General features: G+C 43.3%; 1 protein-coding gene across 1 annotated transcript in view; it reads left to right on the top strand.

Moving 5' to 3' along the window:
• LOC106583522 (testis-expressed protein 264) overlaps nt 1–20,575 on the top strand; it is an 84,265-nt gene that overhangs the window by 57,672 nt on the left and 6,018 nt on the right. Inside the window, exon 3 of the mRNA XM_014167803.3 lies at nt 12,976–13,150. Coding sequence (XP_014023278.1) covers nt 12,976–13,150 — 175 coding nt within the window. The remainder of the gene's footprint in view (nt 1–12,975; nt 13,151–20,575) is intronic.

The raw sequence follows: 20,575 nt of genomic DNA, 5'->3' as shown, positions 1-20,575 counted from the left end.
ATAAGTGTGTGTGTGTAAACCTACCTCTTGGTAATAAGTGTGTGTGTGTAAACCTACCTCTTGGTAATAAGTGTGTGTGTGTAAACCTACCTCTTGGTAATAAGTGTGTGTGTAAACCTACCTCTTGGTAATTAGTGTGTGTGTAAACCTACCTCTTGGTAATAAGTGTGTGTGTAAACCTACCTCTTGGTAATAAGTGTGTGTGTAAACCTACCTCTTGGTAATTAGTGTGTGTAAACCTACCTCTTGGTAATTAGTGTGTGTGTAAACCTACCTCTTGGTAATTAGTGTGTGTAAACCTACCTCTTGGTAATTAGTGTGTGTGTAAACCTACCTCTTGGTAATAAGTGTGTGTGTAAACCTACCTCTTGCTAATAAGTGTGTGTGTAAACCTACCTCTTGCTAATAAGTGTGTGTGTAAACCTACCTCTTGGTAATAAGTGTGTGTGTAAACCTACCTCTTGGTAATTAGTGTATGTGTAAACCTACCTCTTGGTAATTAGTGTGTGTGTAAACCTACCTCTTGGTAATAAGTGTGTTTGTAAACCTACCTCTTGGTAATTAGTGTGTGTGTAAACCTACCTCTTGGTAATAAGTGTGTGTGTAAACCTACCTCTTGGTAATAAGTGTGTGTGTAAACCTACCTCTTGGTAATAAGTGTGTGTGTAAACCTACCTCTTGGTAATTAGTGTGTGTTTAAACCTACCTCTTGGTAATTAGTGTGTGTGTAAACCTACCTCTTGGTAATTAGTGTGTGTGTAAACCTACCTCTTGGTAATAAGTGTGTGTGTAAACCTACCTCTTGGTAATAAGTGTGTGTGTAAATCTACCTCTTGGTAATAAGTGTGTGTGTAAACCTACCTCTTGGTAATAAGTATGTGTGTAAACCTACCTCTTGGTAATTAGTGTGTATGTAAACCTACCTCTTGGTAATTAGTGTGTGTGTAAACCTACCTCTTGGTAATAAGTGTGTGTGTAAATCTACCTCTTGGTAATAAGTGTGTGTGTAAACCTACCTCTTGGTAATAAGTGTGTGTAAATCTACCTCTTGGTAATTAGTGTGTGTGTAAATCTACCTCTTGGTAATAAGTGTGTGTGTAAACCTACCTCTTGGTAATAAGTGTGTGTGTAAACCTACCTCTTGGTAATAAGTGTGTGTGTAAACCTACCTCTTGGTAATATCTGTGTGTACCTGCGGAGGATGAGAGCCTGATTCTGTGTATTCTCTGTGGGAGAATTAGGGATGAGGCTGAAATAGCTGTATACCTGCAACAGCTGTTGGTCTAAACTCAGTCACGACGACAAACCCCCTGGAGACAGACCAGGACTAACGACTCACCGTTCACACCTCTTCCTTTACTTCTTTCTTCTCCACCTCTCTTCCTTAACGACTTTAACTTGAATTAGTGCAACTGTGCAACTGTGAAACTTCTTTTAATCTTTTAATGACCATTTATTATGATCTCATATTCGGATACTTTTTTTGTTCTCGGACAGAATAATAGGCCATTACACAGTGCCATGCACACTGTAGAGGGTAACCTGTCTGTGAATGCTAATTGATTCAGGGAGCATTAGCATTACGTTTTAGTCGTTGTCTTTATCCCCCCTCTCCCATGTCTCTCCCCCGTCCCTCCTTTGCTCTCCCCTTTTAAATCTCCACGCCTCCATTGGAAATGATTTAGATTCCATAAGTAGAGATGGAGTCCTCCATCGGGGTCTTGATAGGCAGTAGGGCTGATTTGCTTAGATTCATTGTATAACTTGAGATGAAGCTAAATGTATCTATTATCTTCAATACGTTTGGGAGACATTGAGATGCATTGTCCAGATATAGTCAAATATGGTCTGTGTATAATGAAATCATTAGATTAGAGGGAAATTGGTGGTATTTCCTTCGCTTGACAAATTGCCTGGGCCATGGGTACCATGGATAATAAACATACCGAAGGAGACGTTGGATCGCTTTGTCTGTAGGGATGGGCATTTTAAATAGTAAAATTATTTGAATAATATCATGACATTTTTGGGCATATCTGGATAGGCAATAAGTATTCACACCCCTAAGTAAATACATGTTAGAATCATCTTTGACCTCGATTACAGCTGTGAGTCTTTCTGGGTAAGTGTCTTTTTTTTAATGTATTTTATTTTCATTTTTTACCCCTTTTTCTCCCCCAATTTTGTGGTATCCAATTGGTAGTTACAGTCTTGTCTCATTGCTGCAACTCCTGTATGGACTTGGGAGAGGCGAAGGTGAGTCGTGCGTCCTCCAAAACACAACTCAACCAAGCCACACTGCTTCTTGACACAATACCCGCTTAAAAAATATATATAATTATTTAACCTTTATTTAACTAGGCAAGTCAGTTAAGAACAAATTCTTATTTACAATGACGGCCTAGGAACAGTGGGTTAACTGCCTTGTTCAGGGGCAGAACGACAGATTTTTACCTTGTCAGCTCGGGGATTCGATCTAGCAACCTTTCGGTTACTGGCCCAACGCTCTAACCACTAGGCTACCTGCCGCCCCACTTAACCCGGAAGCCAGCCACACCAATGTGTCGGAGGAAACACCATACACCTGGTGACCGTGTCAGTGTGCATGTGCCCAGGCCCGCCACAGGAGTTGATAGAGCACGATGGGACAAGGACATCCCTGCCGGCCAAACCCTCCCCTAACCCGGACAAAGCTGGGCCAATTGTGCTCCGCCCCAATCGTCTCCCAGTCACGTCCCGGCTGCAACAGAGCCTGGACTCGACCCAGGATCTCTAGTAAAAATAAAGAACTGAAATATCACATTTACATTCAGTAAGTATTCAGACTCTTTACTCAGTACTTTGATAAAACACCTTTGGCAGCGATTACAGCCTCGAGTCTTCTTGGGTATGACGCTACAAGTTTACACACCTGTATCTGGGGAGTTTCTCCCATTCTTCATTGCGGATCCTCTCAAGCTCTCTCAGGTTGGATGGGGAGCATCGCTGCACAGCTATTTTCAAGTCTCTCCAGAGATGTTCGATCGGGTTCAAGTCCGGGCTCTGGCTGGGCCACTCAAGGATATTCAAAGACTTGTCCCGAAGGCACTCCTGCATTATCTTGGCTGTGTGCTTAGGGTCTTTGCCCTGTTGGAAGGTGAACCATCGCCCCAGTCTGAGGTCCTGAGTGTTCTGGAGCAGGTTTTCATCAAGAATGTCTCTGTACTTTGCGCCGTTCTTCTTTCCCTCGATCCTGACTAGTCTCCCAGTCCTTGCCACTGAAAAACATCCCCACAGCATGATGCTTCCACCACCATGCTTCACTGTAGGGATGGTGCCAGGTTTCCTCCAGATGTGGCGCTTGGCAAGCGTTCAATCTTGGTTTCATCAGACCAGACAATCTTGTTTGTCATGATCTGAGAGTCCTTAAGGTGCCTTTTGGAAAACTCTGAGTGGGCTGTCATGTGCCTTTTACTCAGGGGCGGGGCTTCCATCTGGCCACTACCATAAAGGCCTGATTGGTGGAGTGCTGCAGAGATGGTTGTCCTTCTGGAAGGTTCTCCCATCTCTACAGAGGAACCTCCCTGACCAAGGCCCTCCTCCCCCGATTGCTCAGTTTGGCCTGGCGGTTAGCTCTAGGAAGAGTCTTGGTGGTTCCAAACTTCTTCCATTTAAGACTGATGGAGGCCACTGTGTTCTTGGGGACCTTCAATGCTGTAGAAATGTTTTGGTACACTTCCCCAGATCAGTGCCTTGACAATTAATTTGACCTCCTGGCTTGGTTTTTGCTCTGACATACACTGTCAACTGTGGGACCTTATATAGACAGGTGTGTACCTTTTCTAATTCATGTCCAATCAATTTAATTTACCACAGGTGAACTCCAATCAAGTTATAGAAACAGCTCAAAGATGATCAATGGAAACAGGATATACCTGAACTCAATTTCGAGTCTCATAGCAACGGGTCTGAATACTTATGTAAATAAGATATTACAGTGTTAAAAAATGTTATACATTTGCAAACATGACTAAAACCTGTTTTTGCTTCGTCATTATGGGGTATTGTGTGTAGATGGATGAGATTTTTATTTATTTAATCCATTTTAGAATAAGGCTGTAATGTAACAAAATGTGGAAAAAGGAAGGGGTCTGAATTCTTTCCGAATGCACTGTAATTCTTAACAAAATTCTTCAAGCTCTGTCAATTTGGTTGTTGATCATTGCTAGACAACCATTTCCATGTATTTTAAAGCACATTTAGGTCAAAATTGCCACTCGGTAACATTCACTGTCTGCTTGGTAAGCAACTTTTGGCCTTGTATTTTAGGTTATTGTCCTGCTAAAATGTGAATTTGTGTCTCTTGGAAAGCAGATAGAACCAGGTTTTCCTCTAGGATTTTGACTCTGCTTAGCTCCATTCTGTTTCTTTTTTACCCATAACATGATGCAGCAACCAATATGCTTGAAAATATGGAGAGTGGTACTCAGTAATGTGTTGTATTGGATTTGCCCCAAGCATAAAAAGTTTATTGCTTTGCCACATTTTTTGCAGTATTACTTTAGTGCATTGTTGCAAACAGGATGCGTGTATTGGAATATTTGTATTCTGTCTTTTTGTACTGGCGTCCTTCTTTTCACTTTCAATTAGGTGAATATTGGCCATCTTCAGTTTTCTCCTATCATAGCCATTAAACTAAAAGACAGTACTGTGCAGCTGTCTTCATCGACCTGGCCAAGACTTCGACTCTGTCAATCACCGCATTCTTATCGGCAGACTCAATAGCCTTGGCTTCTCAAATGACTGCCTCACCTGGGTCACCAACTACTTCTCAGACACAGTTCAGTGTGTCAAATCGGAGGGCCTGTTGTCTGGACCTCTGGCAGTCTCTATGGGGGTGCCACTGGGTTCAATTCTCAGGCCGACTCTTTTCTCTGTATATATCAATGATGTCGCTCTTGCTGCTGGTGATTCTCTGATCCACCTCTACGCAGACGACACCATTCTGTATACATCTGACCCTTTGGACACTGTGTTAACAAACCTCCAAACGAGCTTCAACGCCATACAACACTCCTTCCGTGGCCTCCAACTGCTTTTAAATGCTAGTAAAACTAAGTGCATGCTCTTCAACCGATTGTTGCCCGCACCCTACCCTCCCTCCCACCCGACTAGCGTCACAACTCTGGACGGTTCTGACCTAGAATATGTGGACAACTACAAATACCTAGGTGTCTGGCTAGACTGTAAATTCTCTTCCAGACTCACATTAAGCATCTCCAATCTAAAATTAAATCTAGAATCGGCTTCCTATTTCACAACAAAGCCTCCTTCACTCATGCCGCCAAACATACCCTCGTAAAACTGACTAGCCTACCGATCCTTGACTTCGGTGATGTAATTTACAAAATAGCCCGCAACACTCTACTCAGCAAGCTGGATGTCATCTATCAGTGCCATCCATTTTATCACCAAAGCCCCATATACTACCCACCACTGCGACCTGTATGCTCTCGTTGGCTGGCCCTCACTACATATCCGTCGCCAAACCCACTGGCTCCAGGTCATCTATAAGTCTTTGCTAGGTAAAGCCCCATCTTATCTTAGCTCACTGGTCACCATAGCAATATCCACCCGTAGCACGCGCTCAAGCAGGTATATTGCACTGGTCATCCCCAAAGCCAACACTTCCTTTGGCCGCCTTTCCTTCCAGTTCTCTGCTGCCAATGACTGGAACCAATTGCAAAAATCTCTGAAGCTGGAGTCTTATCTCCCTCTCTAACTTTAAGCATCAGCTGTCTGAGCAGCTTACCGATCACTGTACCTGTATACAGCCCATCTGTAAATAGCCCACCCGAGTACCTCATCCCCATATGATTACTGACCTTCTTGTTCTTTTTTGCACCCCAGTATCTCTACTTGCACATCATCATCTGCACATCTATCACTCCAGTATTAATGCTAAATTGTAATTATTTTCGCCTTTAGGGCATATTTATTGCCTACCTCCCTACTCTTCTACATTTGCATACACTGTACATAGATTTTTCTATTTTTCTTTTGTGTAATTGACTGTATGTTTGTTTATGTGTAACTCTGTGTTGTAGTGTTTGTCGCACTGCTTTACTTTATCTTGGCAAGGTCGCAGTTGTAAATGAGAACTTGTTCTCAAATGGCCTACCTAAATGAAGGTAAAATAAAACTCTGTAACTGTTTTAAAGTCACTATTGGCCTCATGGGTAAATTACTGAAAGGTTTTCTTCCTTTCCGTTAACTGAGTTAGGAAGGACGGCTGTATCTTTGAAATGACTGGGTGTTTTGATACACCATCCAAAGTGTAATGCAACTCATGTGACTTGTTAAGGGATTGAATTCTTATTGACTCAAGACATTTAACTTTTCAATTGTAATTAATTTGTAAAATTTCCGAAAAACGTAATTCCACTATGAAATGATATGGTATTGTGTGTAGGCCAGTGACAAAATGAAATCAATTTCAATTCAGGCTGTAACACAACAAAATGTGGAAAAAGTCAAGGGCTGTGAGTGTTTTCTGAAGGCATTGTAGATCGTTTTATTTATTTGAAACAAACTTTTTCATTTTTAAAATAGGCCTAAGATTATATTTTTCGCAAGTAGGCCTATTCAAATACCAATGTCAGTTCGGTTATTCGAATAACCATGCCCATCCCTACTTGTCTGCTGCTTCTAGTGATTCTGAACGGAGCAGAGCAGTTATAACAGTCAATAATCTATGTCTGAGTGATTGGCATATAACATTTTAATCTTATTAATGAAATTTGAGCCAATTCCCATATGTTCCATGACAGACCAGAGATATGACCATTCTAGTCTATCAAAGAGATGAAACAGCCTAAGGAGTTGTTGTTTCTGGTAAGAGGATAAAAGTTTTTTAACAAACCCGCTTTGGTCCGTGTGGGACGACAACATTTTGGAAACTGTGTTTATCAAAGATATGGTGCGATAGTGAGAACGCTTGGAGGCATCTTTACCTTTTGTTTTATAAAAGCAAAATTAGTCCTGTATTCACATCTCTTCTAAATTAACCTTTGCTGAACGGCTGTGTTGATAATTTCAAGCAATAGTGGACCTAATTGATTCCACATTTTTTCATACACCTCAGGAGGAATACCATCCCATCCAGGTGATTTGCCTTTGTCCATGCTATTCAATGATCTTTTGAGTTGTGGGCTCCCAGCAAGGCGGCTTCTTCTTTTGTGAAAAGAGGAATTCTTAATTATTTTAGAAAGGAGTTGTTGGTCTGGCTTGGTGTGGGATTTACAATCAGAGGTGTACAGTTCTTTATAGAAGTGTTAGTATCTTTGATTGATTAATTTTGGTTCTGATAGTAATTCCCCTGTTTCAGATTCAATAGTTTCTATATCAGCTAATTGATCATTACTGTGTAGCTTGTTGGCCCAAAAAAAGTGTTTGTTGAGAATGCTCCAACGCAGTTAACATTTCCAATTATGATATCTTATTTAATTATGGTTTATTCAACCCAGATTTAAATGTAGTTGCATTATTTTAATAAAACCTTTAGTGTCATCCCTTTAAAATCTGGGGGTCATCGGCTGAATTTTTATTAATCAATTTGAATTCATTAAATTACATTTTAAATTGATCACTGGATTTTTTAGTAATGAAATGTTGAAACACCATCTTGTGGCTTTTTTAGGAGATTCTGAAATGTGTAGTTGGCAGTAGTAGGCGTTGTGATCGGACAAGCGAATTTAGATTTTCTTAATTTTAGAAAATAGAGTTTTATAAAATCGATTCGGGAGAATGTATTATGCCTGTTTGAGTAGAAAGTGTACTCGTTTGCCTTTGGATTATGTGCTCGCCAGGCATCAATAAGTTTATAATCAGAGAGTAGGCCTGTATGTTGGAGAGCCTTGGTTGCGTGTGGATTGTAGTTGGTCTTATTATATTTGTCCCAAAATGGTGTTTATGTCTGTCCCAGTAACCAGATGGAATTCAGTTAATTATAACTATGTTTTTTAGAGAATCAAAAAACGTACGATCATATGCCACAGTGACTTTCAATGTGGCACCTTCATTGGATGGCACCTTTCCAACAAGTCAATTTGTCAAATTTCTGCAATGCTAGAGCTGTCACAGTCAACTGTAAGTGCTGTTATTATGAAGTGGAAACGTCTAGGAGCAATAACGGCTCAGCCACGAAGTGGTAGGCCACACAAGCTCACAGAGCGGGACCGCCAAATGCTGAAGTGCATAGCGTGTAACAATTGTCCGTCCTCGGTTGCAACACTAACTACCGAGTTCCAAACTCCCTCTGGAAGCAACGTCAGCCCAAGAACTGCTCATTGGGAGATTCATCAAATGGGTTTCCATGGCCCAGCACACAAGCCTAAGATCACCATGTGCAATGCCAAGCGTCGGCTGGAGTGGTGTAAACCTCGCCACCGTTGGACTTTGGAGCAGTGGAAACGCGTCCTGCACAGAGCCCTGAATTGGAACGCCGACTGCAAGGCCTAATCACCCAACATCAGTGCCCGTCCTCACTAATGCTCTTGTGGTTGACTGGAAACAAGTCCCCGCAGCAATGTTCCAACATCTAGTGGAAAGGCTTCTCAGAAGAGTGGAGGCTGTTATGGCAGCAAAGGGGGGACCAAATACATATTTAAAAAAATTATTAAATAGCAATTGTGTAGTAGCCTATATGGGACTGGACATCTCTCCTTAACAGTAGCAAAAACAATTGTAGGGGAATAGTTTCCAACTTATATTGCCACGTTGCTTCCAACTTATTGCCACAGTTTGCCCATGTGTTGAATCAATGCGCTGGTGCCCCACAAGTAAACAGCCCCCAGTCAGTGTAACGTTGCTCTCAAAAACTGTTCTCTGTATGTAGGGTTTTCAACCATAATATTCGTCAAAATTTGTGACCGACCGCCATGATTCGGTCTTATGTAGCAAAATTTGAAATAGTTTTTTTTTACATCGGATACAGGCAGAGACAGAGCTACAAAATGGTATATCATACACTGCATTTGAGGAACAATGGGAAAGTAATTCTGCTTTGAAAGATAATCTCACTTTTGAGAAAATGGCCTTTGAATAGGTTGGTACCTACTGGAGAGCTCCCCTTTGTCTACACCCATTCAGCATTGTTCACACCCTCTTAAGCCAGCCCCACCCATCTCTTCAAGGATTCACATGTGAGGTCATGTGCTAAACAGTGAGTAGTAAAGATTAAGACTAAAAGTGGGGAAAGTAGTAGCCTACAATAAGGACAAATTCCAGGTAATCAGAAAGTATCCAGATATAAATATTAGATGACGCTTACCCAGACACACTTGTCTAAATTGATGGGTCATGTGAAAGAAATGCTATAACCCCCAGCCACATATTGCTTAGTGGATGGGTCTCCACAGAAGTTGTAAACGGTACAGCGAAATGGTTACTTGCATAGTAGCAATATCAGAAATAGATAGTGTATATTATTTTCTTTATATTGACACTATGTAAAAGAACAATATCAATAATGATATCAGTAATAGCTGAGGTAGTTATGCATAAAATCAGGCGTAAAGTGGCTGAGCAGCAGGATGAAAAACAAATTGTAGCAGCAATGAATGTCGTTTGTGTTAGGAGAGAGTCATGTCATACCTCAATTAGCCCAACTAACCGGTGACTGTATATAGCCACGCTACTGTTATTTTTCACTGTCTTTTTACTGTTGTTTCTATTTCTTTACTTACAGTTGAAGTCGGAAGTTTACATACACCTTAGCCAAATATATTTGAACTCAGTTTTTCACAATTCCTGACATTTAATCCTAGTAAAAATTCCCTGTCTTAGGTAAGTTAGGATCACCACTTTATTTTAAGAATGTGAAATGTCAGAATTATACTAGAGAGAATGATTTATTTCAGCTTTTATTTTTTTCATCACATTCCCATACAAACCTGACTCAGTTGAACCAGCTCTGTTAGGAGGAATGGGCCAAAATTCACCCAACTTATTGTGGGAAGCTTGTGGAAGGCTACCCGAAACGTTTGACCCAAGTTAAACAATTTAAAAGCAATGCTACCAAATACTAATTGAGTGTATGTAAACTTCTGACCCACTGGGAATGTGATGAAAGAAATAAAAGCTGAGATATATCATTCTCTCTAGTATTATTCTGACATTTCACATTCTTAAAATAAAGTGGTGATCCTAACTGACCTAAGACAGGGAATGTTTACTAGGATTAAATGTCAGGAATTGTGAAAACTGAGTTTAAATGTATTTGGCTAAGGTACATTTTGGCTTCCCCGTAGATTACAACAGAGACTTGTGGATAAAACATTAATATTATGTTGCCACGCTCAACGAGAATAGCATATGCAGCTGCCAACACCTCATATATTGACAAATACTGGTTTTATATCGGTATTGAGAGCCGCCATGTTCCAACAATGAATCGTGGACAGACAGAATGTGCTATCTCCTTGAGCAAAATAGACCTGCTATTTTTTTCTTGTCATACAATGAACGTCCCACCTTAATATGGTGTTTACAATTGATTATTTTAGAAAACAAGTCCGTTAATTCATAGTCATTTTGCCATGCGTTTCAATGCATGCCACCTGAACTGATGAATCCCACCTGAACTGATGAATCCCACCTGAACTGATGAATCCTACCTGAACTGATGAATCCTACCGGAACTGATGAATCCCACCTGAACTGATGAATCCCACCTGAACTGATGAATCCCACCGGAACTGATGAATCCTACCGGAACTGATGAATCCCACCTGAACATGAATCCTACCGGAACTGATGAATCCCACCTGAACTGATGAATCCCACCTGAACTGATGAATCCCACCGGAACTGATGAATCCCACCTGACCTGATGAATCCCACCTGACCCGATGAATCCCACCTGAACTGATGAATCCCACCTGAACTGATGAATCCCACCTGAACTGATGAATCCCACCTGACCTGATGAATCCCACCTGAACTGATGAATCCCACCTGACCTGATGAATCCCACCTGACCTGATGAATCCCACCTGAACTGATGAATCCCACCTGAACTGATGAATCCCACCTGAACTGATGAAGACATCCTTTCCTTTTCAAGGAAAACATGTTTGAAACTGGACAGAACTGACACGTGACACCTTTCACATCTCAGTGGTTCACTGGAAATGTCACAAACTGTGTGTGTGTGTGTGTGAGAGTTCCTGTCGTAAGCCCACACAAAACAGAGGTATTCTGATGTTTTTGAAGAGAAAATCCATAAATATTTAATAGTAGGTTCATTTAATTACAGACAGTTGGAGGGCTCTGGCAGCTATGAAGAGAGGGGGAACCTTGCTGTTGTCACTACAGTGCGTAGGCTGAAAGACCGTTGGGCAGAAAGATGATGAGATTGTGTAGTGTAGGTGTTTTTTAAGGAGCCCCCCTCCACGGGCCCATCGGGTGGGTGTGTGTGTGAGCGAAGATGCCATGCCAATGTATGATTGTTGACCGTGCATGTAAAGTAAAAAACGTCAGCCATCTGCCTGGTCCGGCTTGTGTGAGCAGAATAAGAAAATGGTGTGCATTAAAAGTTAACAAGCAGGGGGAACTCCCCTCCACTTCTCTTCTAGAGGACAGGAGAGGGGGACGAACAACATACAGGGCTTTCATTCTGCATGCCTGCCTGCCTGGTTAAAGCCAGATAGGTTATTCATGCATTAAAGACAGAGCAGAGGATCAAAGCCATGGTGTAGGGGGGAGAAGGGGGTGATGGGAAGGAGGGACCGAGGACGACTCAGTTTCCCAGGTCTGATATTAAGTAGTGACTTATTGCCAGTCTCTCTTGTACATCAGCCTGATCATTCACCAATTCGTACATTTATCTAAAAGCATATGAACGTACGCACACACACATAAACGCACACACATTTACACAAACACACATCCACATACGCAAGAGGGCGTTGGGCACACATACGTATGCACATGTAGTACAGACAAACGCACCTCAGGCATCATCCATTTTTATTAGGTTCACCGCATGTGACTAGACCTTCAAAGGCTTGTCTGTTATTAACGGTTTTATGTACACTGGCATTATTAGAAAAATGGATTAAAGTAACACAACATAGCAGTTACTATAGAGGTCATGTGTCCTTCAGCCTCCAACTCATGTCAGATAGGACTAAACCTTTGACTACTTTATTTATAAGAGGTGTCAATCATTTTGACCCCTACCTTTTTGAGACAAAAATTATTACTTGTGAAACAAAATCTTTCTCTGAACGATTGTATTGGTATAACATATCATTTATCCAATTTGTTGCATAAAATATAGCTTAGTATTTGTATTATTTATTTTATACAGTCATTATTGCTCATCTTTATCAAGGGTGTCAATCATTTCCGACCCCACTGTATGTCTACAGAGAACATACTGTACATGTATACACTGTCTTTGTCCAGTTCTTATTAAAGTTGTCATGACATTTTATTGGAAATGCGTGAATATTAGGAGCAACTATAGTACCTCAGTATGTTTGTTTTCTGTGTTTCAGTTGCCTAGAGCGATGCGCCACAATGTTGCCATCTTACTGATAGGACAAGACGGGCCTCAGCCCCGTTAAGTCCACCCTCGACAAGAAGTGTGTGTGTGTGTGTGTGTGTGTGTGTGTGTGTGTGTGTGTGTGTGTGTGTGTGTGTGTGTGTGTGTGTGTGTGTGTGTGTGTGTGTGTGTGTGTGTGGCTACTCTTCCTTGGGTCTAAACGAATTAAGGCAAAAAATAAACCAGTACATATAACATTATTACACCACTTCATATCTACGATACAACATTGTGTGTGTGCGTATGCATGTGTCCGTGCAGCTAGGCCTCCATTTCCCATGACTTGTATAATCCTGTGTAATGTAAGCTCCCTTGTTTCTCACCTTCTGTTTATTGCCTCCCTCCCTCTCTCTCTCCCTTCCCTTCCCCTCCCTCTCTCCCCCCAGGAGAGAAAGTTGTGTGCACACCCATGCCTGGAGATCTACAGAGATGACCTGATCCACTACATGAGTCCTCTGGCTCGCCAGGGAGATTTCTACGTACCAGAGGTCCGCCAAGCACCAGACAGGAGGCTGCTGGGAGACAATGACTCTGAGGAGGACAGAGGGACCGACATCACAGGTACACTACAGTAGGCCCTAGACCAGGGCTCTCCAGCCCTGTTCCTGGAGAGCTACCCTCCTGTAGATTTTTGCTCCAACCCCAGTTGTAACTAACCTGATTCATCTTATCAGCCAGGTGCACTAGATTAGGGTAGCTCTCCAAGAACAGGGTTAGATATTCCTGCCCTAGAGACACACACACACACACACACACCCTCCACTGGGCTATACCTAGTACTGTACAAGTAGAGAACATTATTTGGGGTGACCACCCACTCTGCCCAGAATGGGTGAAAACATGATTTGGTGATGAAATTTCACTTCCTTATATTATAAAATGCATTATACCAAGACAAATATGATTCTTCATGTTCTGAATAGTTCAGTTGGGTCTTTCTCTAAAATATCTTTAACATTATATCCTAAAAGTCAGATTTCGTGATCTAATACATCCGATAATAAGCACTGAACTATGTTGACAGAGCGGTGCAGCTTTCTCCCAGCGACTTTTGGGGATTTGACATGTTGTGGTGGTAGTCTGCAAAGTTGTTTCCATGGGTTGCAAAAAGCTACACTGAACAAAAATATAAACATGTTGGTTTCATGAACTGAAATTAAAGATCCCAGAAATGTTCCGTATGTACAAAAGCTTATTTGTCTCAAATTTTGTGCACAAATTTTTTTAAACTGCGTGATCGTTACACAGGTGCACTTTGTGCTGTGGACAATAAAAGGCCAGTCTAAAATGTGCAGTTTTGTCACACAACACAATGCCGTAGATGTCTCAAGCGTGCAATTGGCATGCTTACTGCAGGAATGTCCACCAGAGCTGGTGCCAGAGAATTCAATGTTCATTTCTCTACCATGTCGTGTCTCAAAAACTATATAGATCTCTGTTGTTTTATGTCTTCCGGATTCAAGAAGGATGACAAGATCAACGCTGAGCCTGTCAGTTAGCCTTAATTCTCGCACAGTATCCAGCCTAGCTGACGCTATTTTCCAGATTTTTTACCTTTTTTCTTCTTCTCTGGGCTCCATTAATTTTGTCTGCTTAATTTTGGCCATCCTACAAGGGTAAAAACTTCAATACATTTTAAACAGAAAGACAATTTTAAACATTTATTTTTCCCATTGGTCAAAAGATGGGTTTTGATTGGACACCCAACATCCATCAAATTCAACTCTTGACTTTGAAGCCAGTTCCACTGCTTTTTTTCATTGTTGCCCTTTAATCAGGGACTGATTTAAACCTGAGACACCAGGTTGGTGCAATTATCAAGTAGAACAGAAAACCAGCATGCTCTGGACCTCATAGGGTAAGAGTTGAAAACCCCTGCCCTACATTATTACATCCATGGGCATACTGTACTATATATGTTAAGGAATACATACAGTATCAATGGAAGCACAATCCTGATATGGATTGTGAGCTCACCGCTTTGTCTTTGAGGCCATTTCCCAGTCAATAAGCAGGGGAACCAGTAGGCCTATGCTTCTTTGTTAACTGATTGAATCACTAGTAGTAATGGATATGACTGTCCACATTGGAAGGTGTTAGAACACAGATGGGTAGTTGGCAGAGAAATACACATAATGTGAATGTAATGGTGATCCACAGAATAACAGGTGACTCCATGGTATTAGCAGAGAATAGTGTATTTTTGAAAAACGATCAAATCTATGTATAATTAAATTGGACAAAACATTTCTAAACGTATACAGTATATGTTTTGTGTGTTATTGTCGCATCATTTCAGTTTCCAGTTGGTACCAAAGGGATTTGGACCTTGTTGGTGGTGTGTATGAGCTGAATCCCCACGGTGTGTCGTAGTGTGCCTATGTTTATGAGCTAGGCTCCTAGGGTGTGCTCTTGTCCTGTGAGTGACACACACATATATATATATATATATATATATATATACACACACACACACACACACACACACACACACACACACACACACACACACACTGTATCCTGTGAGTGACACACACACATACACACACACACTGTATCCTGTGAGTGACACCCTGTCAGGTGCTAATGAAAGGCTAAGACCCACAGAACACTGCTGTCACTCACCAGGGGGCTGGTCACAGCCACCACCACCACCATATGCCCATAAAACACACAAACACACACACCTGGGTAGACGTCACTTACTAGGGGTCTGTCCTTCACCACCACCATATGTATGGCCTGATGCTGCTCAGTGCTCACCCATACTAGACTGGGCTGGGCTGTAGCAGAGTCCCCTGGGCTCCATTAACACTGTGGCATGGCACCTAATGTTTAATCAACAGCAAGAATGAGAGGTGAGGTTTATGAATACTAACAGTGGCTGCATCCCAAATGACTCCCTATTGCCTTCCATAGGGCACTACTTTTGACTAGAGCCCTATAGGCTATATAGGGACCATTTGAGACACAGCCAATGTAACTGCTTTATGAGGATATGTTTAGGAATGACTGGATATATTGGCTCTTGACTGCCTATATTGGCTCTTGACTGGGCATATTGGCTCTTGACTGGCTATATTGGCTCTTGACTGGATATATTGGCTCTTGACTGGATATATTGGCTCTTGACTGGATATATTGGCTCTTGACTGGCTATATTGGCTCATGAGTGTCTGTCCAAATAATTTGGACAGACACTCATGCAGGTAGTTTTGAAGCAGAACATAGTCAAAAAGGCGATTTAAAGGAAATAAAGAGGGGTCAGACTAGAAGTGAGACTTGGAGGGGAGCCAAAATAGAGAATTAATGTTTTAGTGAGCGAGCGAGAGAGAGAGCTGCAGATAACACTTGATAGTGAGATGGTGCACAAGATTAGTCTCCACCCAAACATTACCAGAGATAGAATGTGTTGCTGTGGGTGTGTCATGGAGGTGTTGTACACACTGTCTGTCTGTCACTGTGGGAGTGTATGGAGGGGGGGTGTCAGTGTCTGACAGAGAGAACATCAGACCTGTATATCCATCTGTTTGACTCTTGGCAGATTCCATAGTAGGTACTGAGGGCCACATATTTGCCTAGACCTAATTCCATGGATGACTCTGCACAAACTGATAAGATGAGAAAGTTGAGTGATCTAAGTCAACACATAGCTGTGACTTCATATCTACCATAGACCGGGAAGGCTATATCTCTGAGAGATATGCTTCCAGGAGCCGTGAGCTTGGCCTACTGCTTCAGCTTGCCTGATTTCCCTTTAAATCATCTTCCACTCAGCCCTTAACCTGTCAAGTGAGCCATTAACATTACTCCAGCCACAAGGGAAGGGCGGGGAGGGGAGGCAGCCTGGGCCTGGTCCTGGCCTACAGGCAGGCAGCGGGGCGGGGCACAGCGTGGTGGGCTGGGGGATGGACCTACAGGCAGGTAGTGGGGCGGGGCACAGCGTGGTGGGCTGGGGGATGGACCTACAGGCAGGCGGCGGGGCGGGGCACAGCGTGGTGGGCTGGGGGATGGACCTACAGGCAGGCGGCGGGGTGGGGCACAGCGTGGTGGGCTGGGGGATGGACCTACAGGCAGGCGGCGGGGTGGGGCACAGCGTGGTGGGCTGGGGGATGGACCTACAGGCAGGCGGCGGGGTGGGGCACAGCGTGGTGGGCTGGGGGATGGACCTACAGGCAGGCGGCGGGGTGGGGCACAGCGTGGTGGGCTGGGGGATGGACCTACAGGCAGGCGGCGGGGCGGGGCACAGAGTGGTGGGCTGGGGGATGGACCTACAGGCAGGCGGCGGGGTGGGGCACAGAGTGGTGGGCTGGGGGATGGACCTACAGGCAGGCGGCGGGGCGGGGCACAGAGTGGTGGGCTGGGGGATGGACCTACAGGCAGGCGGCGGGGCACAGCGTGGTGGGCTGGGGGATGGACATACAGGCAGGTGTGTGTTGGGGGTGGACAGATGTAGTGTGTGTAAATGCATGGAGAGTGGGTGATAGAAAACCTGAGGGTGAAATGTGTGTGCAGGCAGAATTATCTATCGAAACATTTATGTGTGTGTGGTGTGAATACCTGTGCACATTGGGGGGTGACTACACACTGAGAGAGAAATATAATTGTTGCGGCTGCAGCGTTTCGTCAATGTAGTAGCCCATGGCAGGGCCATGCTGTGTTGATGTGATCTTAGAGAACAGAGGAAGAGAGCAGTAACAGGGTGTGTGTGTGGGTGTGTGGGCGTGCGTGCGTGCGCACAGGGTAGCAGTGGGATGTCGTGTGTGTGTGGACCCTCTCAATGTTTGATGACCTGTCCTCTCTCACCGTGAGGAATCACATTTTCCAGCCTAATACACCAGTGGGACATCAGTTCTGCACACACATGCAACAGATACACACACACACACACACACACACACACACACACACACACACACACACACACACACACACACACACACACATACATACACACACACACACACAGATGACACCACACACGCACACTTTATTTTGCATTCAGTCACTGATACTTTCACCTCAACTTTCCACCACGTACAGAAACACACAGACACACACATACAGGAGAGCAGAGCAGTGTGGCAGTATGTCTGTGGTAGGAAGACAGCCCATACAGGCTGTGAGAAACTGGGCTGAGACGAAGCTTTCCTGTAAAGCCAGCCTAATCTAGCTGCCTGCTGGCCAACACACACTTACACACACACTTACACAGAGACAAACTGGGATTTGGACCCAGTTATCTAACTGATCTAACTCCACAACAAAAGTCCTCCAAGGCAAGCACAGAGACTGGGACTTCAGCTGGGAATAACTCAACACCATTCTGTCTGCACGACTCAGGATCTTCAGTAGTAGATTGGGATGTAAAATGTGCAACACACACACACACACACAAGCATGTGCACACACACCCATGACACTCATGGCAACCAGAAGATGTCATCTCTCTCTCTCTGTCCCCTCCACACATGGCTGCAGACCTACTGAATGTTGAGTAACAGTGACAAATCCAGCTCCTCTCTATTCCCTGTGTCCCCGGCGTGTGTGTGTGTGTGTGTGTGTGTGTGTGTGTGTGTGTGTGTGTGTGTGTGTGTGTGTGTGTGTGTGTGTGTGTGTGTGTGTGTGTGTGTGTGTGTGTGTGTGTGTGTGTGTGTGTGTGTGTGTGTGTGTGATATGATACTGTGACAGGTACCCATTGTCCTATCACTGACTGGTCTCATCTCACAGAGGTCAGTGGAACACAAGGGGCCTTCTCGGACCATCGCCCCCTGTATTTGTGACAGGGCCAGCCAACTCCACAAACCCGCCTCCCCTCCCTCTGTCAGCCTCCCGTCCATCTCAAAGTCACCCTTTCCTCTCTGTCTTTTACTAACATGTAAGGGTGCACTGAAGAGTGGGTGAACATGGTATGGATTTGCACTTGCATTTTGCTGCTAGTTTCTTTTCATAGTTTCTGACATATACAGTGGGGCAAAAAAGTATTTAGTCAGCCACCAATTGTGCAAGTTCTCCCACTTCAAAAGATGAGAGAGGGCTGTAATTTTCATCATAGGTACACGTCAACTATGTCAGACAAAATGAGAAAGAAAATCCAGAAAATCACTTTGTAGGATTTTTTTGGAATTTATTTGTAAATTATGGTGGAAAATAAGTATTTGGTCACCTACATCAAGCAAGATTTCTGGCTCTCACAGACCTGTAACTTCTTCTTTAAGAGGCTCCTCTGTCCTCCACTTGTTACCTGTATTAATGGCACCTATTTGAACTTGTTATCAGTATTAAAGACACCTGTCCACAACCTCAAACAGTCACACTCCAAACTCCACTATGGCCAAGACCAAAGAGCTGTCAAAGGACACCAGAAACAAAATTGTAGACCTGCACCAGGCTGAGAAGACTGAATCTGCAATAGGTAAGCAGCTTGGTTTGAAGAAATCAACTGTGGGAGCAATTATTAGGAAATGGAAGACATACAAGACCACTGATAATCTCCCTCGATCTGGGGCTCCACTTAAGATCTCACCCCGTGGGGTCAAAATGATCACAAGAACGGTGAGCAAAAATCCCAGAAGCACACGGGGGGACCTAGTGAATGACCTGCAGAGAGCTGGGACCAAAGTAACAAAGCCTACCATCAGTAACACACTATGCCGCCAGGGACTCAAATCCTGCAATGCCAGACGTGTCCCCCTGCTTAAGCCAGTACATGTCCAGGCCCGTCTGAAGTTAGCTAGAGAGCATTTGGATGAACCAGAAGAGGATTGGGAGAATGTCATATGGTCAGATGAAACCAAAATATAACTTTTTGGTAAAAACTCAACTCGTCGTGTTTGGAGGACAAAGAATGCTGAGTTGCATCCAAAGAACACCATACCTACTGTGAAGCATGGGGGTGGAAACATCATGCTTTGGGGCTGTTTTTCTGCAAAGGGATCAGGACGACTGATCCGTGTAAAGGAAAGAATGAATGGGGCCATGTATCGTGAGATTTTGAGTGAAAACCTCCTTCCATCAGCAAGGGCATTGAAGATGAAACGTGGCTGGGTCTTTCAGCATGACAATGATCCCAAACACACCGCCCGGGCAACGAAGGAGTGGCTTCGTAAGAAGCATTTCAAGGTCCTGGAGTGGCCTAGCCAGTCTCCAGATCTCAACCCCATAGAAAATCTTTGGAGGGAGTTGAAAGTCCGTGTTGCCCAGCGACAGCCCCAAAACATCACTGCTCTAGAGGAGATCTGCATGGAGGAATGGGCCAAAATACCAGCAACAGTGTGTGAAAACCTTGTGAAGACTTACAGAAAATGTTTGACCTGTGTCATTGCCAACAAAGGGTATATAACAAAGTATTGAGATAAACTTTTGTTATTCACCAAATACTTATTTTCCACCATAATTTGCAAATAAATTCATAAAAAATCCTACAATGTGATTTCCTGGAATTTCTTTTCTAATTTTGTCTGTCATAGTTGAAGTGTACCTATGATGAAAATTACAGGCCTCTCTCATCTTTTTAAGTGGGGCAACTTGCACAATTGGTGGCTGACTAAATACTTTTTTGCCCCACTGTAGCTGTGCTAGCCTGTATCTCACTGCTCAGTATTGCCTATGGCTTTTTGAGAATGGTTTTTAAAAATCCTTTGGAGAAAGCACATTAAATGGTAACAAACTAAAGGTTCCACACAATATTTCACATACTATATAAGCAAGTAGCAATAATGGATTGATTATAGTTTTGAAGGATGGGAAGACTAGCTAGCTGGTAGCCTGAAGGCACCACTGAACATTTCCTCTCAAATTTAAGCCAGGCAGAAGCGTGTGTGTGTGTGTGTGTGTGTGTGTGTGTGTGTGTGTGTGTGTGTGTGTGTGTGTGTGTGTGTGTGTGTGTGTGTGTGTGTGTGTGTGTGTGTGTGTGTGTGTGTGTGCTGTTCACTGTCAGATTTCAGTTTCCACTACCTCCTATCCATCACATGTAAATTAGTCTAG

Source organism: Salmo salar, chromosome 22 (assembly GCF_965601325.2).
Source record: "Salmo salar chromosome 22, fSalSal1, whole genome shotgun sequence".
NCBI lineage: Eukaryota > Metazoa > Chordata > Actinopteri > Salmoniformes > Salmonidae > Salmo > Salmo salar.
This window is presented reverse-complemented; position numbering and strand designations above follow the sequence as displayed.